This window comes from Delphinapterus leucas, chromosome 5, assembly GCF_059928025.1.
Source record: "Delphinapterus leucas isolate spDelLeu-1000000601 "Yukka" chromosome 5, BTC_Dleu_Yukka2, whole genome shotgun sequence".
NCBI lineage: Eukaryota > Metazoa > Chordata > Mammalia > Artiodactyla > Monodontidae > Delphinapterus > Delphinapterus leucas.
The window spans coordinates 5,022,149-5,047,476 of NC_143133.1; the positions used below are offsets into that span (position 1 = coordinate 5,022,149).

At 41.9% G+C, this 25,328-nt stretch overlaps 2 protein-coding genes across 20 annotated transcripts in view; one reads left to right on the forward strand and one right to left on the reverse strand.

Moving 5' to 3' along the window:
* Positions 1–16,241, forward strand: part of ELF2 (E74 like ETS transcription factor 2) — a 99,748-nt gene extending 83,507 nt beyond the window's left edge. For 10 of the 18 annotated variants that reach the window (XM_089911494.1, XM_089911493.1, XM_022554958.3 and 7 more), the window contains 7 exons: positions 1,284–1,397; positions 2,769–2,942; positions 5,161–5,199; positions 5,555–5,641; positions 8,524–8,716; positions 9,889–10,239; positions 10,944–12,304. In XM_089911494.1, coding sequence (XP_089767620.1) covers positions 1,284–1,397; positions 2,769–2,942; positions 5,161–5,199; positions 5,555–5,641; positions 8,524–8,716; positions 9,889–10,239; positions 10,944–11,571 — 1,586 coding nt within the window. In that variant the 3' untranslated portion in view covers positions 11,572–12,304. Of the gene's footprint in view, positions 1–1,283; positions 1,398–2,768; positions 2,943–5,160; positions 5,200–5,554; positions 5,642–8,523; positions 8,717–9,888; positions 10,240–10,943; positions 12,305–13,901 lie in introns of those variants that run through there. The other 8 variants (XM_022554959.3, XM_022554964.3, XM_022554961.3 and 5 more) reach the window with 5 other exon arrangements.
* NOCT (nocturnin) overlaps positions 12,494–25,328 on the reverse strand; it is a 33,444-nt gene continuing 20,609 nt past the window's right edge. Inside the window, exons 3-4 of one of the 2 annotated variants that reach the window (XR_016393192.1) lie at positions 13,883–24,458; positions 12,494–12,658 (exon numbers count right to left, since the gene is read on the reverse strand). Coding sequence is in view for 1 of the 2 variants with exons in the window: in XM_022554836.3 (XP_022410544.2) it covers positions 23,635–24,458 (824 nt within the window). In the remaining variant the exon portion in view is untranslated. Of the gene's footprint in view, positions 24,459–25,328 lie in introns of both variants that reach the window. The other variant, XM_022554836.3, reaches the window with a different exon arrangement.

Genomic DNA, 25,328 nt, shown 5'->3' on the forward strand with positions numbered 1-25,328 from the left:
AATATGCTTTTATGAAATTTGTATAAATATTTTCTTTTAGCCCTTTAGAGGACATCTTGAGAAAAATTTATCAAATTAGACACCGTTAACATATTCATGTTTCAGAACCTCTTACCAAGCAGAATATTTCAAGTCAGGATGTGAAATGAATTGTATCATTAGGATAATGAGTTTGTGCTTGAATTGCTATTTTTCCTGTAAGGTCTGTGGGTTGTCCTTAACTTCAAAACATAAAAGAAACACTTGCATGCCTCCTATATGAAAGGTCTGTGTTAGGGACCATAACAGATGTAAAGATGAATTAAGATAGCCCTCCCTGATCTCACGGAGCTTAAATGGTGATAAGAAATTATCACCATTTATTGAGTTCTTATCTATATGTGAGATATCGTACGTGTTTTTTAAGGGAATCACTGCATTTAATTCTCACAACTGTATGAGGTAAGTAATATTCCTGTTTGGTGAAAGAGGAAACTGAGCCTTACAAGAAATTAAATTGCTGGGCCTAAGGTAACAGAAATTGTAAGTGGCAGAGACTAGAGCCCAAGCTTTCGAGCCTGGAAAACCAAACCACTGCTGTACACTTTACTGTTTCACAAATAATTTAATCAGCAAAGCACAAAGTAAGTGTTAGAAGAGAGTTACAAGAGGCGGTAGAACTAGAAAAGGCTTCATGGAGAGGAAAAGAAACATAGGCGCTCTCTCTCTCTCTCTTTTTTTTCTTTCTTTCTTTCTTTCTAAATTTCTTGGGTAAAACCCAGCAAAGGTCCAGAGAGATCTTGAAGAAGAAAGCCGTTACTGTGAAGAAAATTCCCAAGTTCTCTGGTGCACTCACCAGGAGGGTCTGTAAGAATTGAACTAATTGATTAAACTAATTTAGAAATACGAGTTTCTGACTGATTCTGCTAGGTGTTTACTTAGTAGCAGTATATTAAAATTACAGTTGACCTCATAGGACTGTTAATCTACAACCATTCTCCCTCCCCTACCCCGCAAGTTAGGTTTGGCCTAAAATTGATACAGGGTTCAAATTTCAAGGGTCTTTGTTTTCCTTTGGATAAGATTCAGAAATTTCGAATCAACCTCAATACTTGCTTTATAATCAACATTCGTTTTACAAAGTATAGATACTAGGTTGTTTTGGTTTTAAAATCATTTCTGTAAGTAATTTATATGGGCTAATATGTATTAATGACTCATTTAGAGTTATTAACGTGAGGGTTTAATGTACTAACGTACGTGTTCGGTGCATTTTTATTGAGTAGAACTTATTTTCCCCCCAGTGGAAGCATCAGTTCATAGCAGTAATGCACACTGTACGGATAAGACAATTGAAGCTGCTGAAGCCCTGCTTCATATGGAATCTCCTACCTGCTTGAGAGATTCAAGAAGTCCTGGTATGTGAACTGTCGTTTTTTATATTAAACATATCACGTCACTTCATGTATCTAGAAAGAAAGTTTTTGTTTTTGTCTTTGGTAATCCAAGGGGATTGTTGGTGTTCTCAGAGTCTATCATACATAAGTACCTGTGACCGCAGTAACTGATTTTTACTTGTCAATGTTCCCAAATCTTAAATACTTAATTTTCAAAATAAATGAAACAGAAACGCCCACTATAGACAGACAGATGGCTGTTACATTGCTGTTAATACCATCATGTCTTATTTCCTTAACTCTGGGTAAATTATAAACCGTAAGAGAATGGCAGATGGGAGCATTTGCCACCTATGACCACGTTCAGTCCTTCCTTCAGTGATACATGGGCAGTGACCCCAGGGAGCGCTCCCTGAGGGAGGGCGGAGGTAGCTTCCAGTGTTTCCTCGCACTCCCTCCAGGCTGCATGTTTTCCTTTTTTTGTCTTTTGTTTTTCTTGGCCCCCTTTTTAAAGACTGCCTTTGAGAGTCTTTTTGTCCTAATTTTGATGCCCAAAGGTTAACTTGACTTAGTACCGTTAAGATTGGCCCTTCTTTTAGGGATTTTCAACATATGTTAAGATCAACCGTACTTTTTAGTTAAGAGTAGGAATCCTGTGTATTATTCAGGGATATGAGAAGAAGATTAGGGCATACTGGTCAGTATATTAATCCATGATAGTATGTATTAATTGAAATAGAAATGTCATATCCTGGTTATTCATGCACATTGAAAGGAAGCCAGAGCAACATTATTGTACGTAATAGAAAATCTGTATGGACCACTTTAGTGACCCAAAATATCAGGGACTGTTCCAGTAAATAAAATTTTAAATATTGAAAGATGATATTCATTTGGCTGTAACGAGCAGGTTTTCTTTTCGCATCTTGAAATGAACTGTGCTTACTTTTCCCTAAACGTACGTTTATTACTTTAATGTTATACCAGGTGCATGTTCTTCCTAGTTAGAGAATAATGATGAGTGAGTGGAAGGAAAGTAATTATTAACTCACTGTTATACTCTTTTATTTTCAAATGTTTTCCCAATTGTCAAAATAATCCAAAGTCTTCTACAGTGAACTTGAAAGTATCTAAAAGTGTGAAGCACGGGGGTTGACTGCTTATGATCTCCCCCTTTACCCAGAAGATGAGCGTGTCCTTCAAGTCGATTTTCTTTGCATTTATTTACTTACATACTTTAGACCATATTGTATATCCAGTAAGCCTTAACTTCAAGTTTTTATCCTGCTTTGATGAATTCTTAATAACCTCACCCTACTAAATATTGAATTGTCCGTATTGAGAGGCATTAATGGGGGTGGGAAATTTTAATTTTTCAACTTTTTTTTATAGTGGAAGTGTTTGTCCCTCCTTGTGTATCAACTCCAGAATTTATCCATGCTGCTATGAGGCCGGATGTCATTACAGAAACTGTAGTGGAGGTGTCAACTGAAGAATCTGAACCAATGGATACCTCTCCTCTTCCTACGTCACCAGATAGCCATGAACCAATGAAAAAGAAGAAAGGTAGAGTGTATTTATAAATTTCTGGGAAATTGGGTGAAATTTTTTCTGGCATCTTTCTCCCCCCATCACAGGACATAGGAAATATATGCTGTAGATTTATGATTGATGTTATCTTAATTAGATATTCTCAAAGAATTAAGATTTTGTCTTTTAACATGTTCATAACTGTTTAAAGGAGTTAGCGTTTGAGCCCTAAAAGTAGTTGCCTGCAGAGTGAGATTATAATAGGTGCTTGATACACAGAAGGAAGGTCAGAGATTCACTGCCCATTTTTCTACTTTCTGATCCTTTTAGGTACTTGGTTACCTTAAAAAGCAAACAAAGAAACAAAATTATTCCTGACTTTATTTTTCGTAATCTTACCTTCCTACTCTTTTTGTGGGCGTTAAAGTAAAAAGCCCAGTTTTCTCCCCCTTGTCTTCGGCCTTAAAACACCAAGGTTGCACGTAGGGACTTGTGAGGGGAATCAGCTCACCTCTGGGTAAAAGACGTTTCCACTTGTTATTTGACGCCTGCTGAAGCTTGTGCTCATCTGGTCCCAGTGGGTGAGGCACAAGGCTCCAGTCCATCTTCAGCATCCTGAGTGGGTTCTTTTTCTGTTTGAATCAAAGGTAAAACTTGAAAGAAATGAAATTCTGTATAAATGGGTACTCATCTAATTCCACTTTCTTCCCTGTCTCTTTCTTCACATTTTAGAATGGGGGAAAAGAAAAATCAAAGGCAACAATAAGGGAAAACTTGTTTCAGAAATAATGGTATTATCTTTGATTTATTAGGTAGCAGCGTTTCAAATTGCTGTGATGGTCACGGGTCTGTGCCTCATTTGCCGTGAGGTACCCAGTGGAGAATAAGACAGAGCACCTTCCCTCTTACAATATAGATAATATGTATTTGAGAAAGGCATGAATGAGAGAGTTTAGAAGGAAGAATTACTTCCTGCTGTAAATGTTTAGAAACAAAAGGAATACATATAAATAGCCCTGTTTACCCACTGCCCTCTATAGCCTTCCGCCGGTTGTATCTTATGGAAGCTATTACAAAATACTTAAGAAAATTTTAGATTTAAATGAAGAGGGAAAAGACTATGAAAAGCTGAGATCATTTAGGGAACCAAGACCTCTAGATAAACAGGTTGATCTGCCTACGTGGTGGTACGGTATAAACCAGGAAATAATTGGCCAATTTAATACTAATCTTATTACGTATTTGAAAATAGGTGGTCTTAATGAATGACAATTTAAAAATTACATGCAACATCGTTAATTATTCATTTGTGGTTAAGTACCTTTGGGACATACAAAGTTAGGTAGGTATTTTTTAATAGTAGAGGCTTCTTTTTATTTCCAGAGCCTTTAATATACTAACGTGCATTGTAAATCTCCAAGAGAAGACAGCATGCAGTTCTAAAAGTTAATTTGACTGTAAACCGTTCTTCCTACTGATGAATAACCTATTTCTCATGTAATACCATTTGGGAAATGCTGCTTTATAGGAAAATAAGCCTTTTGGGGCTAACCTTTCCTTTAAGGAAGTTGGGCTTTTGTGATTGAATTTAGGAGACGGTGAAGACGTCAGTCTTATTAACTGACTGATTCGTACGTATAAGTATTATTTAAATTGAGAAATTAAGCTCTGTTTTAACAAGGGAGACCAGTAAACTTCGTTTTAATTTTTGCCAAAGCATACGTCTTAATGAAATCCTATTCTAATCCTAGAATATAATAACTATGCTTTTTGACGTATAAGTTAAGGCACTTTAATTTAGCTCTAGATAATCCTTGCTAATGAAGAGCAGAGACATCAGAAATCCCAGATGTTAGGACAGATCACCAAATCAGTAATAGTATATGTAATATTCCCAGTCTCTTTCTTGAGGCTTCCCCTCACCTGCCAGCATTCATCCGTCAGGGCTGAGGGCTGAATACAACACATTTCAGGCTTAAGCTTTCTTTACTGTAGGGAAGTATAGCTCTTGCTTTTCTGTTCATTGTGGATGCTAGTCTCTCTGAGAAAGCCTTACGGCAGAAGTGAGGGGAGACAGAAGGAAGGGCGCAGACATCTACTAGACCTACGAAGTAATCGCTTGGAAGACTTTTTTATCCTTATAATGTACCTGCACGTTGAGGTGGGGAAATTTATGCTGAAATTCTGGTGAATTGATTGGCTCAGAGCAGTAGAGAGTGTTTAAAATAATATTTTTTACTTTTCCTCATTTGAGCTCAAAGGGCTTCGCAGATTATCAGATCCTCTGCAATCGGTAGGTAAAGCTTTTTCTAACAATTCTGTAGAACAGAAAACAAAAGTTTGTACTAGAATTTGTTTCCATTGCTACATTATTGGAAAAGGTTAGCAAATTGAGGCTCTGACCATGTAAATAATGGGTTAGTAGTGCCTGACTTGCCATGTACATTGACATTACTATCCACTAACTGCTGTAATCTAAAATTGCAGAACTGCTTTTCATGTTCTTTTAAAAGCAACTTTTATATACACTGAATATATTAATCCGTAGATTAGTATCCAGTTTCATGAATAATGTGTTATCAAAAAGCCTGCTATCATGCTTCTTTTTCCTGTTTTCAACGTGTGGTTTCAATGTCTTTTATTTCCAGTTGGCCGTAAACCAAAGACCCAGCAGTCGCCAATTTCCAATGGGTCTCCTGAGTTAGGTATAAAGAAGAAACCCAGAGAAGGAAAAGGTAATTTGGGGAGGTCTGTTTTGTAGGTGAGATGCTGCTGTTTTTAGTCAAGTACATGTGTAGGAAAATCACTTCTAGCACGTGCACATGTGAGAGTACTGTCCTTGGTAGTAGTTCTTAATCAGGGCTGTATGAGCATCACACGTGGAGCTCTTTCAAACTATCTATGCCTGGTCCTTACCCCACTGAGATAAAACTGCAGGGAGTGGAGGTGGGCAAGCATTTGAATTTGGAAAAGGCCCTACCTGCAATCTGATACACAGCTGTATGAAGAAGAGCTGTGGTTCTGGAGGATAACGGCAGGCATCCTCACGGAGGGTCACTTAGAATTGAAAAAGGTTTACAAAACTAAGACTTCATTTCTCCATACTCTCTTAACTGATAGAAGCAAGGTGAATTTAGCTCTTCTTAACTGATTCAATGCAAGGTGAATTTAGTTTTCCAACCAGCAGATTTCAGTCATGTCAGTAAGGATCTTAGAACAAAAATTTAACATGTTTGCTTTAGAGTTTGTATATTCTCATTAAGCACAAAAATAGCATAAGCCTTCTGCATTCTCTGCTGTCATAATTTGTTGTGTAAGTTGATTTCAAGTGATCTTAGTAAGGGTTTTAGGTGTGTTCTGATAATCTGATAACCAAAATTTTATCACTTCCATGAATGTTTTCAATAGTTGGATACATTTTGGATTCGTATATTCAGATTTATTCCATCCTCAATGGGTAGTCTGATATATCTCATTTTAAATAATTAAAGCAAAAATTAAATCTCTAGTAAAAAAAAAAATAAGTCTAGTAAGCCTACCAAGAAATTTAGACAAAAAAAAAAACAAAAAAAGAAAAATCCAGTTACAGTAAACCCTTATTTATTTAGGAACTGTTTATTCAATTTGGGACAGATTTAGGATACTTTTATTTTCTTCTGTGTCTTTGGTTGTTTTACATTTCTGGTATCTTAGGTTTTATCTTTTAATTTATATTGAAAACTTTAAAACTTACATAATAGTATTACAAAGTTTGAACTGTAAATATACAATTATTACTTTAAAAAATTATTTATTTTTGGCTGCATTGGGTCTTCGTTGCTGTGCGCGGGCTTTCTCTAGTTGCGGCGCGTGGGCTTCTCATCGCGGTGGCTTCTCTTGTTGCGGAGCAGCGGCTCTAGGCGCGCGGGCCTCAGTAGTTGTGGCTCGCAGGCTCTAGAGTGCAGGCTCAGTAGTTGTGGCGCACGGGCTTAGCTGCTCCACGGCGTGTGGGATCTTCCCAGACCAGGGTTCGAACCTGTGTCCCTTGCATTGGCAGGCGGATTCTTAACCACTGCGCCACCAGGGAGGTCCCAGTTACTACTTTTTAAAAAATTATTCCCATCATCAGTGGTGTCTCTTGTATTCAAAGACCTTATGTTTAAAACTGGAAAAAAATTTTGTGATAACCTATTTTTACCAGTCAAAATCACCTTTCATTAAAATTTCAGTTTACGTATGATTAAACTTGAGGCAGCCTGTTGAAATGTGAAGACCAAAGTGATTACAGTCATCCCTGGATTAAAAATCCAGTCAGTGTTTCCTCTTCTGCAAAATTATGACGACAGTGTCTGCATAGACTCAGTGAACTACCTTGTCTGATAAAGAAGGCTTCCCTTTCGAATTCTGTTTTCCTTAAAACCAGAAATAGAATTGCTAATTTCAACTTGGGGATGGGAACTGGGGCGAAGCATTTAAAGACAACCTAAAGAATGTTGATGAGTCTGATTAATTCAGTAGACACAGAAGTACTCAAATCCCTGCTGTGTGCAAGGCATTGTCTGTTGTACAAAAATTTCTTCCAGAATAAGTTCTTATAGTCTTTAGGTCATAAAATAAAAGTGCCCCAGATACATTATCTTGATTCAGTTGAGAGTGATGTAGTTGAAAGTTATGCACGGTTTAATACTAAGAGTTTTTAGGTATGGATGCTGATGTACAAATGTAACACAGTAAAGTTGAAGAGATACAAATAACATTGTAAAGTTGAAGGTTAATTTTTTAAAAGTCAAGAGATGCGCACGGGGCTCAACTATGGGTTAATGGATTGACTGAATTTTCAGGGAAATACAGGATGAAAATGAAATGCTGGAGGAGAAAAACATCAGCGTTTCCATTGACTAGTGGCAGTGGCTTGATGTGGAAGCCTCCCACCCTCAAGGTTCTTCTCATGTAGCCCGTAACTTGGATCTGGATTTGAGGCTAGTAAAGGGTTATTGAGTAGGAGCCTGGAGATGACCTGGTGGCTCCCTGGTGGCATATGTATTCTGATCCTCTTCTCGGGACTCTCTTCTTCTTTCGTCAATTTAAGAACCTCTGCCCCTAGAGGCTTACAAAGGGAATAAAAGGAAAACAGCAGCCTGGTTTTAGTCTTCTGGTCTTCTGGTAACCACTGCCCACTACTCTTCCCCAGTCTTCCAAGAAAAGAAAAGAGTGATGCTCTCTTCTCTTTGGGACTAAGTTTCTTATTTTACCTACCCAGAGTCCTTCCTTTCCTTCTGTGCAAATCTTAGCCATCTTCCAAGCCTTGATAACGTCTTAACAATCCACTTTATTTTCACTCCTGAAATCTCAGACATTATTTTCTATCATTCATTTGAAATATAATTGTGCCTGGCCTTGTGTCATAGCTTATATTGTTTCAAACTGTTGTTTATTTCTTGCATTGTTGTTATTTACTAGACAACACAATTTGACACTGTACAAATGATTGCCGATCTAGTCAAGTATTTCACGACAGACTCAGTACGCTTGTGCTTCACCAGTGGTAAATTAATTGATTTTTTGTCCAGTGTAAGTAAATATTTGCTTTGAATTATGTCAATGAATCGTTAATCAATGTCTGTGATTGTTTTCAAAGGAAATACAACCTATTTGTGGGAGTTTCTTTTAGATCTACTTCAAGATAAAAATACTTGTCCCCGGTATATTAAGTGGACTCAGAGAGAAAAAGGCATATTCAAGCTTGTGGATTCAAAGGCTGTCTCTAAGCTTTGGGGAAAGCATAAGAACAAGCCAGACATGAACTATGAAACTATGGGACGAGCTCTGAGGTAAGAACCCAAAAGGAAGAGTTTTCAGACAAAACTTACATATCTCTTAATGTTGTCTATTAACTATTTAAAGAGAAGCTGTTAAAATCCCTTATTTGTTACAGCTTGTAATTTGGGGGGGGGATTTTCTAGAGGAGCTTCTTGTATTTGGAGGCAGGTTGGGGAGACAGGAGTTTGGTCTAGATGGCTAAAATTTCAGCACCATTGGAAAATCCATTTTTGTGGGAAATGTGCACCTTTCAGAAAATTAAGCCCAAACAAAATACAGTTTCCAAATTGTGAATTTGCTCTTTAGTTCCTGCAAACTTATTATAATGGATTTATCTTGATATGAAACTTTCTCTTAAGTTTTGTCAGTTGGAGGAACCCACAATAACTTTGTTATGCACGTGGCTTATTCTAATTAAGGGTATTTTGTAAATGAACGTAGTTTAGTGACAGTATTCATGTATACCACAGATTCACTTCTGTTAAGCATGGCTTAGGTAATTTTTCCACGTAACATCAGATTGTTTTTATAACCTATGTAAATCAGAACTAAATTTTTACCAGTGTCTGTAAAATACAGCCGTCCCTCAGTATCTGAGGGGGATTGGTTCCAGGACCCCCCGCAGATACCAGAATCCATGGATGCTCAAATCCCTTTTGGAGTGGGGATAGTGCTTGCCTATAACCCACCTACATCCCCTGTACACTTGAAATCACCTCTGGATTACATGTGATACCTAACACAGGGCAAACGCTGTGTCAATACTTGCTGTCACATGGCAAATTCCAAGTTTTGCTGTTTTGTGGAATTCTTTTTTCCCCGAGTATTTTTGATCCATGGGTTAGTTAAATCCATGGATGAGGAACCCAGGCATGTGGAGGGCCAGCTGTACAGTAGTATATTCTGTATTTAGGTTAAATTACTTCCTTTAAGAATGAGCTTTTAGCTACTTTACAGATCTCAAGGTTATATAAGACCGGTGGCACCAGGTTCTAATTTCATTCCTACTTCAAATTCTTAGCCTTTTGAACAACCCAGGCAGTGTGAGTTCCTCCTTATCTCTTACTGGAATCAGTGAATGTTTCTGTGAGCATCTCTTCTACATGGTGTTTTTGTTGGGGGGTAGGGAGGTGGGGAGAACAAATGTAATACACTTGATGTATTTAGTACTTTTTCCTGACAGATACTATTACCAAAGGGGTATTCTCGCAAAGGTTGAAGGACAGAGGCTTGTGTATCAGTTCAAGGATATGCCCAAGAACATAGTGGTCATAGACGATGACAAAAGTGAGGCCTGTAACGAGGATGTAGCAACGGCTGCTGCCGGGGAGTCACTAGAGCGCGTGTCACTGTCTGCAGAAAGCCTCTTGAAAGCAGCAGCTTCTGTGCGTGGTGGCAAAAACTCGTCTCCTCTGAACTGCTCCAAAGCAGAGAAGGGTGTAGCCAGAGTTGTGAACATCACTCCCCCTGGTCATGAGGCTTCGTCCAGGTCTCCTACTACTACCGCATCTGTGTCAGCAACAGCAGCTCCAAGGCAAGTGAGGGAAACCATTAGTTGCAACGGGTTTGATTTTTAGAAAACTCTTTGGCAGAAATGATAGGTTCCTTTTTTTAACATTTGCATTGTAAGAACTCCCTGTTGTCAGGACTCTGAAAAGTGCTTGGCATTTTTAAATGTATTTTGTTGTTGTTGAAGTAGATGTCTCCTCTAACCTGAATGGAGCTTTAGGGTCTTACGGATGGAATTTAACATAGGCTTTAGTTTGTTTGTTTGTTTATTTTTGGCTGTGTTGGGTCTTCGTTTCTGTGCGAGGGCTTTCTCTGGTTGCGGCGAGCGGGGGCCACTCTTCATCGCGGTGCGCGGGCCTCTCACTGTTGTGGCCTCTCCCGTTGCGGAGCACAGGCTCTAAACACGCAGGCTCAGTAGTTGTGGCTCACGGGCCCAGCCGCTCCGCGGCATGCGGGATCTTCCCGGACCGGGGCACGAACCCGTGTCCCCTGCATCGGCAGGCGGACTCTCAACCACTGCGCCACCAGGGAAGCCCTAGACTTTAGTTTTTAAAATACATTCGTCTCATGGTATTTCATACTCTAAACTTAAGGGGTTTTCGGGACATTTGTAAAATTTGGGAGCACCAGTTTTACATGTTTTGGATTTGCATTCATCTTTTTGCTCAAGAGACCTACTTTAGAGTTTAACATGAAATATAATCAACTTTATTTTTTTACCTCTACTAGGACAGTTCGTGTGGCAATGCAAGTGCCTGTTGTGATGACATCGTTGGGGCAGAAAATTTCAACTGTGGCCGTTCAGTCAGTTAACGCAGGTGCACCACTGATAACCAGCAGTAGCCCAACAACAGCGGCCTCTCCGAAGGTAGTGATTCAGACAATCCCTACTGTGGTGCCAGCCTCCACTGAAAATGCAGACAAAATCACCATGCAGCCTGCCAAAATTATTACCATCCCAGCTACACAGCTCGCACAGTGTCAGCTGCAGACAAAATCAAACCTGCCTGGATCAGGAAGCATTAACATTGTTGGAACGCCACTGGCGGTGAGAGCGCTCACCCCGGTTTCAATAGCCCACGGCGCGCCTGTCATGAGGCTGGCAGTGCCGCCTCAACAGGCATCTGGCCAGACTCCTCCCCGAGTTATCAGCGCCGTCATAAAAGGGCCAGAGATTAAATCGGAAGCAGTGGCCAAAAAGCAGGAACATGACGTGAAAACTTTGCAGCTGGTACAGGAAGAAAAACCGGCAGATGGAAATAAGACAGTGACCCACGTAGTGGTTGTCAGTGCGCCTTCAGCTCTTGCCCTTCCCGTAACTATGAAAACGGAGGGACTGGTGACATGTGAGAAATAAAAGAGCAGCTCTCCCGTGGGCGCTAGAATGTTAGTGCTAGTCCTGACATTAAGCATTTGCAAGGACGTCATCAAGAGAAGTCAGAAGACTTTAAAACATTTTTAATGCATATAAGAAAACAATCAGACTTACTGGAAATAAATTACCTATCCCATGTTTCAGTGGGAAGTGAACTACATGTTGAGACGCTGACAGAAAACTGCCTCTTACAGTAGGAAACAACTGAACCCGTCAATGAGAAGAAGGATTGAAAGGGACCAAGCAACTCACTACAATATCAAGTTACACTAAGACTTGGAACACTAACATTCTGTAAGAGGCTATAGTTTCCAGTGGGGAGGGACTGGGATGGGTGATCTCATTGTTACATATAGCAATTTTTGATGCATTTTATATGCATACCAGCAATTATTACTGTGTTCACACAGAACTCACTTAACTGGTGCTATGTGAAGACTGCTAATATAGGTATTTTAGAATGTGAATTGAAGAATGGATCCAAAAGCTTCAGAAAGAGAGCAAAAACGATCTAGTGCGATTTTTTTTTTTTTTTTTTTTTTTAATCATATAGCTTAAGCTGAAAACAAAGGCCTTAGACTAATTTTCGGTTTTCTTTATTGAAATAAGCTAATGGCTTGTTTGTGTAAAGCTTTTTTATTAAAAGAAAAATTTTAAAAATCTTGTACCTAGCACAGTATTGTTATAGAATATACATGTAACATTTTATATGGTAGTTTAAGTCTGTCAGTTTCTTAATTGTGGACAAATTAACAGTCGGCTCTGGCCTTCCTTTTGCTGTAAACGTGCCTGTGTCACTCACTTCGCCCTGGCATCTGCGCAGACATAATCCGTTTCAGTTCTACTGTCACTTGGAAGTTAAGGCTCAGCATGAATTTTTGTCAGGTAGCTCTAACGCCTGGCGTTTTCTTTCTTCCTTTCTTTTTTTTTTTTTTTTTTTTTTTTTAGTTGAAGTTTAAGGGGAAAGTACCAGTGTTCAGATTTGAACTATAATAGTTTGTATATTCAACATTTGAAGTATATTCTATTTTGTTGTACTCTTGTTTCAAAGTGTATTCAAGTAGGTTTTCTGAAATATAGAAATGAAATTTATCTCGTCTCTGGTGATATTTATAACAATATTCAAAAGCTACTATAAACATACTGTTTTAGTTACGAAGTAACAGAAGTCCTATTTCTCCTTCCCAACCACTGCGTGAAGAAACTCTACTTCTGTTTTGTTCCATTACATTAATATTTATTTAGCAAGTAATCTGCATGTTTCCACTTCCTTTCTAATTACTATCAATCATGTAATTATTATAACGTTCTACTTACATAATGAATTTATTATTTTAATGTTGGCCACACTTAATTTATATTTCAGATCAGACCATTTGTTTCTCATTCAGACCTTTTGAGGGTGAGGAAGAACGAATAATACTCGAGCCCTTGTACAAATTAGGAAGTGGAGGGACCAGAGGAACGTAATTTCACACCAAACTAGGTCCTGTGACTCCACACTTTAATGCTCTTTCTACTACAAAGAAAAGTTGTCTTATTTTTACATCTTTTAGAAATTTAAATAAACCGACACTTAATATTTTGTGGCCTTTAATTGCGCTTTTGGTCAGACACTACTTAGGTCGACAGAGATTTTTTTATAACAGCTCCCTTTGTAACCTTTTATCTTTTCCATAAACACACTTGATGGTACCCTTTAATAAAAGCTCAGAGAAGAACTCACTTGATTCTTATCCCGTCTGGGGGTTAATCTCAAATTCTACCTCCTTTAAAAACATTTCCTAAATATTTCAGCTTTCAAAATCTGTATCATACGCCTTGACGCTTAACTGTATTGTTGTCTTTATTGCACTGAAGTTTCACTGAGTTACGTCCCCCATAATCCTCTTCTAGGGCAAAGGTGGTAACCTGTGCCATGCCTACACCCCTCCCCAAATGCCGAGCATTTTAGGCGGCACTTGGACATTTATGGATTTTGGTAATAACGTATTTGCTACGAATCTAAATCACATGGAGGATAACCAATGAAACATTTTAAATGAGCAGTTCTTTCTGCCTGTGCTGTACTACTGATTGGTTTTAATTAGGTTAAGCCAAGGCTACTTACTTACCTCCACCACTCTAACCTGAAAACTTTTTGTGTGTCTCTTTCAGCGTAAGTTCACCTAAGGTCTAGATTTAGAAACACGTGTGGACAGTATGTACCGATCAGAGTGTTTCTTCTGATTGGACTTAGCGGCGGTATGGCATTTAATCGTAACCCTTCCAACTGTTAGTCATTATAACTTACATTTGCTTTTTGTGTCCAGTGTATCAGAGAAGAACCACATAACAATGACTTGATGCGGCTACATTTTCCAGTCTGGCCAGGCTTTTGAACAGTGATCAGCAGTCGGCCCATTTATTCCTTGGGTCGCCTTCCAGCAGCAGTCCCAGCCTTTTCGCCACCACCCTGCTTACCAAATGGCCAGTATACCTCTTCAGAGAGAACGCTGAGGTCGTGAGCTGTGAACTCCGTTTCTGGACCCCTTGCTGCAAGAGCATCTACGTATTCCAGCCTCCGTCCTCAACAAACAGCCACCTCGGGGAGGAGGCAGGTGTGCCTCCCTTCCCGTACTCACCACCTTCTCCCCTTTCGCACCTCCTTGGTTGCCTTGTTCCAACAGCCCGTATTCTTCAGAAGCCTGCGGTCAGTTCTGCTCAGAAACGCTTCCCACTGGGGTCTCCAGCAACCCAACAGTCACATCAAACAGGGGCTTCGTTTTTTCATGTGATCAGCCTACGTCTTAAAATTCCCCTTTGATTTCCCGTGACCCCCTCCTTCTGGTTTACTTCCTGCCTGACCGACTCTACTTTCTTAGTCCACTTTGTTTTCCTTCAGCTTTCCCACTTAAAGGCAGCACTTACCACGGGGCTCTCTTCCCCGTAGAGTAGTTATATTTACTATTACGATTTTGCTTCAACATAACTGTTAGATAACCTCATCCACGCACGTGGTTTTTAACTACCAAATCTATTGTTCTAGGCTAGACTGAAAGATGGGTTTAATTACCTGCCGGCTGCTTCCTCCTGAGTGTCCAATGGAACTCTCCTCTCTCGAAAATCTACTCCTCTTAGCTTAACAAATGACACCGCGTGAAGGCCGTTCTAGACCCTTTGCTTCCTATATCCAGTCTTTTACCAAGTCCTGTTGATGGTACCTTCTAAACAGCTTCCTTTCCCATCTTCCCCACCTTACTGCTTTGTCTTCTCAAGCCTCTCTGTAGTCCGTCTCCCGTGCTACCAGATGAGAGCTTTCTAAAATGTGTTCTTCCGTCACTTCCTTGCGACTGCTTTAAATTCTTCAACGGCATCTCTTGCTAAAAAGATAAATATCCAAAGCATAAAACTCTTTATTAATAAAGTCCTTTGACCTAGCACCTGCCTACGTTCCCAAGCCTTAGTCTCTGGCCACCCCCGTTTTGGGCATCTCCGGGCCACAGACCTACTGACATGTATTTTTTCCCAAATATTTTAGGCACCCATACCTCGTTGGGCCATGCCACTGATGGCTTCTCTCTGGACCGCTTTTCCTTCCTTCACCTAGATTTGAGTTGGAGGTGACAGACATCAAAATATTTCTGAAATAAATAGGCTTGGAAACCATTCAGGGTGGGGAGTGGTCTTAACTCTGAGTGAATTCTGAGTAAAAGATTGAAAAGCATCAAGTATATAAAGACAACACGGGCTAGGGGAGAGGAAGAGTAACCCAGCAATGGAGACCAGGGACTATTCATGGTTAACAGGACAGCTGAGGTCAAGATAACGGTGGGCCAACAGTATCACGCGTACCAGGAAGGGCCAAGCAAATAAGAAGCCACCAGCATTGACACAGCGACAAGAGAGGGGCAGTTCCAGTAAGGGGTTGGCCGTGAAACCAGGATGTAAGGGACAACGGCGCCTGATTCGTTACCAGCCACTCGCCTCTGACACCTGGCATGCTTCAGGGAGTGCGTCTCTGATCACTGTATACGAACAAGTCGTGTTTAACGATAACAAAAACAAAATTCGGGCTTTTACCTACAAAGCATCCCGTGATCCTTTCAGCCCCCTGGTCTATCTTATGGGAGGGCATTACAGAGCATATTTTTGGGAGGCAAGAGGAGCCCTACTTTTAGTTCCACAGCCAACACGGCAAGTTCACAGTGCAGGTCCTTTGTGGTTGTGGTTCATCTGTCCTTTAGTCCCTCGGTTATATCGTTGTCCTCCACAGTTGTAACCTAATTCTGTGCGGACTCGGTGCACAGTGCCGCCAGTCCTTACGAGAATGAGATACGCTTCCCCGTTTGCAAGTGCACTGACTCGCCTCCTGCATCACACCAGAAACCTCTGAAAAACAAGTGCAGCAGGGAGACTCACGGGCATATACTTCCTTTTACTGTGCTGCACTCTGCAGGTGCTTCGTTTTATACAAATGGAAGGTCTGCGGCAACACTGCGGTCGGGCAAGTCTATCGGCGCCCTTATATCCCACAGCATTTCCTCACTTCCTGCCTTGTGTCTTTGGCAACGCTCCCGGTATTTCAAACCCTCCAGAGAAGATTACGGCTTACCGAAGGGTCAGATGATGGCTAGATTCTTCTAGCAATAAAGTATTTTTCAATTAAGGTATATACACTGCTTTTTTTGGGACACGACGTTATCGCACACTTAGCAGACTGTATAGTATCGTCACTTTTATATGCACTAGGACACCAAAAACTCATGTCTTGCTTTATTGCGATACTCATTCTGGTGGTCTGGAGCGGAACCCCCGGTGTCTCTGAGGTATGCTGTATCTGACTGGACACGAATCTACTTCACTTTTTACGCATCCATAACTATCTTTCTTAACACTGCACCTCAGCAGTTACGCTGGGGGTTCAGGACTTATAAATGATATATTACAACTTCCCAAGTGAGAACGTACAAACAAAACGAGTATTTAAGGCAAAATACTCCATGTCAAAACCAAACTATAAATAGACTGTAAACTAAGGGCAGAGTTGTCTTCTCCCAGAATATCGTCTCCTCCCATCCCATTGTATGTTTAACTTTTAGAAAATTTTGTCTAAAAGATTTTAATGACGTGATACTGTCGTAAAAGGTGGCTACTAAACTGTTTTACAGAATCTGCAAATTATCTGGATTGTAGGACATGAAATCACTGGAATACTGTGGTAACTTCGCTGCACATTAGATCACCTGGGAAGATTTTAAAATCCTGTTGCGCAGGTCACATCCCATACCAGTTAAATTACAACGTGTGGGGCTTCCCTGGTGGCACAGTGGTTAAGAATCCGCCTGCCGGGCTTCCCTGGTGGCGCAGTGGTTGAGCGTCCGCCTGCCGATGCAGGGGACACGGGTTCGTGCCCCGGTCCGGGAAGATCCCACATGCCGCGGAGCGGCTGGGCCCGTGAGCCATGGCCGCTGAGCCTGCGCGTCCAGAGCCTGTGCTCCGCAACGGGAGAGGCCACAGCAGTGAGAGGCCCGCGTACCGCAAAAAAAAAAAAAAAAAAAAAAAAAGAATCCGCCTGCCAATGCCGGGGACACGGGTTCGAGCCCTGGTCCGGGAAGATCCCGCATGCCGCGGAGCAACTAAGCCTGTGCGCCACAACTACTGAGCCTGCGCTCTAGAGCCCGTGCGCCACAACTACGGAGCCTGCGTGCTGCAACTACTGAAGCCTGTGCGCCTAGAGCCCGTGCTCCGCAACAAGAGAAGCCACCGCAATGAGAAGCCCGCGCACCGCAACGAAGAGTAGCCCCCACTCGCTGTAACTAGAGAAAAGCCCGCGCAGAGCAACCAAGACCCAACGCAGCCAAAAATAATTAATTAAAAAGAAAATTACAATGTGTGGGAATGGGAGTTGGGCATCAGTATTTTGAAAAATATCTCAGTGTGGTTTCACCACGCAGCCAGGTTTGGGAACCACTGCCATCCAGATGCAGTAAGGAAAGTTTTACACTTAGAGATCTGTCTTAATCTAAGCTTTTCTAAAATGTTCAATAGAAAAAAGGTAGTTTGAGATATACCTATTAACTATCACACGTGGCTTTTAAAAAACCTACATACTGGGCTTCCCTGGTGGCGCAGTGGTTGAGAGTCCACCTGCCGATGCAGGGGACGCGGGTTCGTGCCCCGGTCTGGGAAGATCCCACACGCCGCGGAGCGGCTGGGCCCGTGAGCCATGGCCGCTGAGCCTGCGCGTCCGGAGCCTGTGCTGCGCAGCGGGAGAGGCCACAACAGTGAGAGGCCTGCGTACCGCAAAAAAAAACAAAAAAACAAAAAAGAAAAACCTACATACTGTATATTCCATTTATTCTAAAGCCTTTTTCTCATATTTAATATCTCTTTAATTAGGATGAATCTTTTAAAGTCTTATGAAACAGTACACTGTGTTAATGTGCCTTGTCCCTTAAAATTTCGGGAAGCTATATATTAATGCCACCAATGCTATATCATCGTTCAAAAAATATTTTTGAATTGCTTCTTGGAGCAGAACCTAAAATTTTAAAACATGTTTAATAGAGACAGGTTTCCTGCCGAGGAAGATTTTAGTTTTAGAAATAGCCAAGTCACTTGAGGTTAAGAAACTGACACGAATTAAGCTAGGTACTGCCATATCTGTTTCAAAACGAAATGTGGCTCTGAAGTTCACACTTTTTGTTTTTTTTCTTGAAACGTTCATAAAATTGGATAGGGAAGCTGTTCCCCAAAGTTTCAAAAACATTTTTGACCAGTGGCAGCAGTAACCCAAATTGTTTTGAAGTGCAAACCAGTTTTAAGAGATTTCTTGGTCTATTCCCTGTATTATAAATAAACTAAGGTTCAGAAAAACTTAACTCGTCAGTTTCAGTTCAGCTTGTCAGTGGCAGACCTAGATTCAGAACTTCTTCTCTGGCCTCAACCTCCTTTCCCTCCCATCCAAAAAAAGGCAGGGGGGCTTCCCTAGTGGCACAGTGGTTAAGAATCCGCCTGCCAACGCAGGGGACACGGGTTCGAGCCCTGGTCCGGGAAGATCCCACATGCCGCGAAGCAACGAAGCCCGTGCGCCACAACTACTGAGCCCACGTGCCACAACTACTGAAGCCCACGCGCCTAGAGCCCGTGCTCCGCAACTACAGAAGCCACCGCAATGAGAAGCCCGCGCACCGCAACGAAGAGCAGCCCCTGCTTGCTGCAACTAGAGAAAGCGCGCGCAGAGCAACGAAGACCCAACGCAGCCAAAAATAAACAACAAAAAAAGGCAGGGCTTGGGGTAGCACAAGGTTAGTGTCTGAATAAGTCTATCCCACCGTGCAATGATCTTACTTTCTCACAAAGTAAATTGTGAAATGTTGCAGAATTTTGCTGGGTGTTCCCTTCAGGTTTACCAATGTAAGGCAGATGTCATGGTATCCCATGTCCAGCTTCCCATCATTATCTCCTGACTGGTGTTTCCTCCCTATGATTCGGAACTCTGTAATCATATTTCAATACATATGCAAGTGGTCTACATCTAGAAGCCTGAATCTGTTCAGTGTGGCAATTTAACTTATACTCAAAAGAATTTCAGATAGTTTACATATTGTAAGAATAAATGAAAGTTAACAAAAACAAGCAGGTATGAGACAATGATGCAAGGGAAAAAAAGGCAGGATGGCAAAAGAAAATAGAATACATGCTACAGAATGTTACACAGCAATTAAAATGCAGCTATAAAGTTTGGTTTTGAATGTCCCGGCAGCCAAAGCAAAAAAGAATTCAACATACCGAGATTCATGTCTCAGTTTACCAGCTGCTTAGAAGAAGCAAAGCTTTCCCTAACATTCTGTCAAGAGGAATGGGTCTGTCTACATGCCTAATGAATATTTTCTTAGAAGTGAGCTTTCCACGGAAATCTGGGGAGCTAGGGCCCCAAAGGCAGGCAGATATTTCTATTTCACAAATCAAAGTAGGGTTGAAATCCTCTCCTGAAATTAAAGAACCGAATCACCAACCCACAGCCTCACAACTTCCTGGAGCAAGAGTTAGGGGAAAAAAATCCTGCCATTCTATCAGCCCCTCACCTATTTGGGGATCAATTTTTTTTTTTAATTCGTATTTATTTTTGGCTGCGTTCGGTCTTTGTTGTTGCGCGCGGGCTTTCTCTAGTCGCGGCGAGCGGGGGCTACTCTTCGTTGTGGTGCGCGGGCTTCGCATTGCGGTGGCTTCTCTTGTTGCGGAGCTCGGGCTCTAGGCGTGCGGGCTCAGTAGTTGTGGCTCGCGGGCTCTAGAGCACAGGCTCAGTAGTTGTGGCGCATGGGCTTCGTCGCTCCGCCGCATGTGGGATCTTCATGGACCAGGGATCGAACCCGTGTCACCTGCGTTGGCAGGCGGCCTCTTAACCACTGTGCCACCAGGGAAGTCCCTTAATTTTCTATTAACACTATTAGTTCTGCCCTTTAAAATTGAAGGATTATTCCCCTTGGAAATGATCTGAAGAGTGGCTTGTTAGGACATCCAGAACAGTGCCCCTTCCTTTTCTTGCTCCGAATCTTAAGCATTGTTTACTCAACGACTTACATACATATTATATTACAATTTACAATATCGTTTTACAAACACCTCACAAAATCTATGAGGTTGACAGGGCAGGTAGGATGCTATACTCCCTGGATGAGAAAACTGAGGCCCTAGAGATAGAACCACAGTGGTCACAGCTAAGTCTTTTTACTTAACAGCCCCATGCCCTTGTACACGATTTGCTTTTATTAAGCCCAGCTCCAGACCGCTGCCATTCAGGTATCCATCCACTCTAGATAAAGGCCTGCCTGTGCCGTATTTTTCTACCTGTCATTTTAGAAAGTTCATCAGAGCTCCTTATGCAAGCACGTTCATTTTTTTGGATGCCTTTCCTTTTTTAAAATTGAAATCAATTATGATTATGAGCATGTGTTTTTCTTCTTAGAATTTAAATCTTGGAAATCTCTCAAGTCTAAGACACATCGTGTAATTAGATGCAACATTCCCTTCATTATAAAATTTTGCATGTTTTAAAAGAATGATTCGGGCTTCCCTGGTGGCGCAGTGGTCGAGAGTCCGCCTGCCGATGCAGGGGACACAGGTTCGTGCCCCGGTCCGGGAAGATCCCACATGCCGCGGAGCGGCTGGGCCCGTGAGCCATGGCCGCTGAGCCTGCGCGTCCGGAGCCTGTGCTCCGCAACGGGGGAGGCCACAACAGTGAGAGGCCCGCGTACCGCAAAAAAAAAAAAAAAAAAAGAATGATTCAAATACAGAATATTTGCATCAATTTCCTCCTTTAGTTTGAAACACTACTACAGCTCTTACTGCTTCCTTTAAAGAAAAGCCACCATCAAACTATGCAAACGGTATCAGAGGTTCTAATTTTGGCAGTACTGCTTTACTATTACATCCGAGTCACTGAAGTCCGCTCTACAGCCACTATTCAGCCTCTGTATCGTGCTTCTAACTCTATACTGTATGTGTGCTATAAAAGTATGACTTATGTGTTTGACCATTTTGCATTCAACAAATCTCTTCCACGCCCAGAATATTACTTTCCTCCCCATGTGCGCTCACTCAAGACCAAGGGCACATGGTGGGGGGAAGGGAGGGAGCCCTTTGGGGTCATGACAGACCTGAGGGTGAATCCTGTCTCTACGAATTAGCTGAGAATTTGGTCAAATTATGTGGACCTTTTAAGCCCCATTTTAAATTAAGAGTAGTTTTAAGATCATATGTAAAGCCCTCAGAGCCAAAGATAAGGAACTCAAATGTTATACAGATATACACCATTATGCTTTACTTAAGTAAATGAGGCGGCCATTCCCACTACCTCGTAGAATGGAGTCTACTGAAATACGGCATGAAGAAAAAAAAAAAAAAAATCCACTCTCACTTTGTCGTCAAGAATCTGCACAATTTCTAAGACTCTAATTACGACCACAATCAAAATATTATGGGATATAAAAGGAAAAGCTGGATCAAGACGTACACAGGGATGGAATAAGAGAAACTCAGTAATGGAACATACTTAAAAAAAAGCTAGAACAGAGACTTATTATTTACTGTTATGCCTTCAGGTTACCCTGATGGTCCACAAGGCAGAGCTGCCTGCAAAGAAAGACTAGAGGGGAAGTAAAAATAAAATATAAAGGTGCCACCTATCAAGATTTATATACTACTAAAAACCTGTTTACATAAAATGCTCACGCGATTGCATTTTAAATGAAGACAACTACGAACAACAAAAGCACACTGGCAAGTGCGTGGGCCTGCGGCCCTGCTAACACTGAACGATGACTTGCTGGTATTCCAGAAGCCCTTCTGCTCAGTGGCATTCCCACCCACCCCCAGTTCCACCCGCAAACCACAGCCTGCTAGCTTGTGTTCTGGTGGACAACATTTGAAATTCAAACACTCTTTTGGCTTCCATTCTCATCCAGATTTGCTTATGATATGGGTATGATAATTTCTCTTCAGGTTGGTGTGTTTTGCGGTAGGTAAACAATATTCAATGCCTGCTGTACGGATCAGTATTCTGCTTCTCAACAACATAGGAATTAGTCATGCTAAGACCTGAACCAGATGACAGATGTTCTTCCCAACTGCCATTCCTTCCAGGTAGCCCCAAGATTTCGTGTATGCCATATACTGAAAACCTCATTTGTCTCCGAAGTGGTTCCAATGCAGAAATGTCTGGAGGAACTACTTTGGGGACTCCAACCCTGTCACCGAGCGATGCCTCATAAGCATAGCACAGATGCCTTCAACGTGCAACTACAGATCCACCTTTGTCCAGTTTAAAAATGAAGGTGTGAGTGGAAAGGACGGTGTGGGCACCGCATTAAGAGGATTAAAAGATCCAGTCTATTCTCAGATTCTCTTTGCATTGAAAAGACAAGATACGAAAACACTGGCTTTAAAAGACCATTTATTTATTGATCTTAAATATTTACAACTCATGGGTTAAAATATCTATCCATTCATTACCAATGGGCCATTTTGGGGGGATTTTTGTTAGGAAGGGGTTTCACCTGTTATCTTTACCACTTTTATTTCTGAGGGAAGAGAATTCCAGGTTGTCTTTCTAACTCTATATTCTGCTTTCTAGTTGTTTTAAACCAGTCACCCGGCTATCTTAGTAAATCTCAACGACAGCCTCATTAACAGGCTAGAAATAGTTTCCCATCTCTGAAAAGAAGGTCCCACTGACTTAGCCACTGCCACATATCAGCTCCGAAACAACCTACTGTGCAAAGCATATTCAATACATATAATGACACTTCTGAGTGACCGCAAATGTACACGGATAGCATTCCGATGGAAAACCAGAAATGGAATTTCTTCAAGAAACATAATAATGGGGGACACGGAGGCACAGCAAGGATTTGTGAAGAATGTATCAAGGAGAACAGATATTTCCACTTAAATGGCAAGCAAAAACCCCTCCAGCCTAAACGGTTCCTTTGTACACTACGATTTTATTAGACCCCAAGTAAGAACATCTTTAACGTTTTAAGAAGATTACTATGAATTACTCTATAACTTATGTTTTGCATGGTTTTTAAATGTTCATAATGCTATAATTTACTTACTTAATTTTACACGAAGATATAAAAAAAATAAATATTGCCATGCATGACTTGCTGATATTTTTAAAAAACCACAAATAAATAACTGGAAACGTTGTTAATTACAGGGGATTCGAGCAAGTCTATTTCAGTATAGGATCCTGAAACTGAAAGAGCTTCGGAACAAAGCCAAATATAATGCCCTTAAATGATCAAAATGTAATTAACGCTAAGGGAAAGAAAACAATACAAACCAAACCTGGAGTGCAAACACCTTTTTCGCTGTAGGTTTTAATGGAAAAGGTTTGTGAGCAAATGGGGTTCCTTCCCAAGGGCATGCTGGAGACATGGAAAGTGAAGTGAGAGGAACTGGGGAGCCTTCCTCAGTCAACCTCTCATCTTATTTCAGCTTCCTGAAACGTCCCTGGTTAAGACTTGGGAGACACAGACAAGCACGTATAAATGTCCATCAACGTTCCTCGTTAAAGCTGAAGTCGCACACTAGGGACAGGTGGTCTGAGGGGTAATTGAAGGACGGTAGGCGGTTGGGTCCAATCTGCTCCTCGGTGAGCAGATCCAGGGCCGACCTCACGCTGAGCGCGTGCTTGGAATACCAGATGTAATCCAGAGTGTGGCGGCACTCGCCCGAGGTCCGGATCTTCCAGGTCGTGTACGGGGGTTCCGACTGCCCGTCCGCGCTCAGCAGCTTGTAGGCGCTGTTCAGGTTGAGGCTGGAGGAGGCGAAGTGTCTGTAGACCTCCTCTGTCGGCTCTGCGTTGAAGTCCCCACAAACGATAAGGGGAATCTTGGCTCCCTGGGTGATGCTCTGCAGGTTCTGGAGAAGGTCACAGCCTTGAGCCGATCGAAATCGCTCCCAGCCAGTGCGAGCCTTCAGGTGGGTGACGGCGATGCAGAACTGTCGGCTGGACTCCTTGCACTCTAGGGTCTGGGCAATGGCCACCTGGTTGGTTTTCAACGTCATGGCCGTCAGCCTGATGTTGGCACTGTTGACCAGCTTGAATCGGTTCTGGAGGAAAAACAAGGCACAGCCATCCGGTCCGTTGTTGTGTTCCACATCCAGACAAGGTGACCAGGGCTTGGGGAAAAACGTGCCCTGATAGCCCAGTCTACTGAGGAGGGGGTGGAAGGTGTCAAAGTAGTGGTCCACCTCTTGGAGGCACAGTATATCGGGCTGGTAGGCTAGGATTTCTTCCAGGATGAGACATTTCCTCTCTTCCCACTTGAGTGCTTCAAGAGGGCACTGTACAAAGTTGTCTTTGCCTTCTCCAAGAGCTGAAAGAAAAAAGCCGGTCAGTGGTCAGCGACTAAGGACCGCTACTAAGTACCTGCGAGTCTCCTCAGGCTTGACGCTACCCAAGACCTTCAGAGCGCTTCCCCTGCTCCAGGTGCCCTGGGTGGCTCTTCTCTTACTGCACCGACCTCTTGCCATGCAGATGAAGCAAGCAACTAACCGATCCTTTCGTATTAAAACTATTTCTTGTCACTATGTTCCAGGACATGAGATCTTCTTAAGTTTTAGCTTTAGACAGTGTTCTCTGGCGTGCAAGAGATCTAAACTATGCCAGATGAAGTGAATACATTTAACTCTCTAGACTGCTTTCAACACGGACTTACAATAAGCCGTACTAGGCCTTTAGAGACACCACTCAAGAATAAATGACACCCATTTAAAATGGGCAGCTTTTTCCTACACCTGGAAAAAAACAAATGAATCAAAGAGTGGAAAGTCAGGGAGTATGCCCGTCTTTTCCAGAAAAAATGGTGACCCTGGTTTCTTCTTAAAATTTCAACTGCCACATGATCGGCAATAAGGTTGACTGACACACCTGTTCTTTAACTGAGCGGACCCAGGAAAGGAGTCCTTTCTACCGTACAAAGGAGTATCTTAAAGCACAGAGAACTGAAGCAACATCTCTGGCCTCAAATTATATGAAGAGGCGTCTGGATAAGAACCTGGCCTCAGGAGTAACCCGACTCAGCACCCACCCCTACACAGCCCCCATCCCCTGCAGAAGGTTCAGGGTCACCCGTTCGGTAGACTCACGTTTCCCCCTTCCAGGTGCTATCTTAGTGCTGTGGACTCAAAGCGGGAGACAACTGATGAAAGCTTACGGGCTAACAGGAGCCAGGAAGCACGTGCCG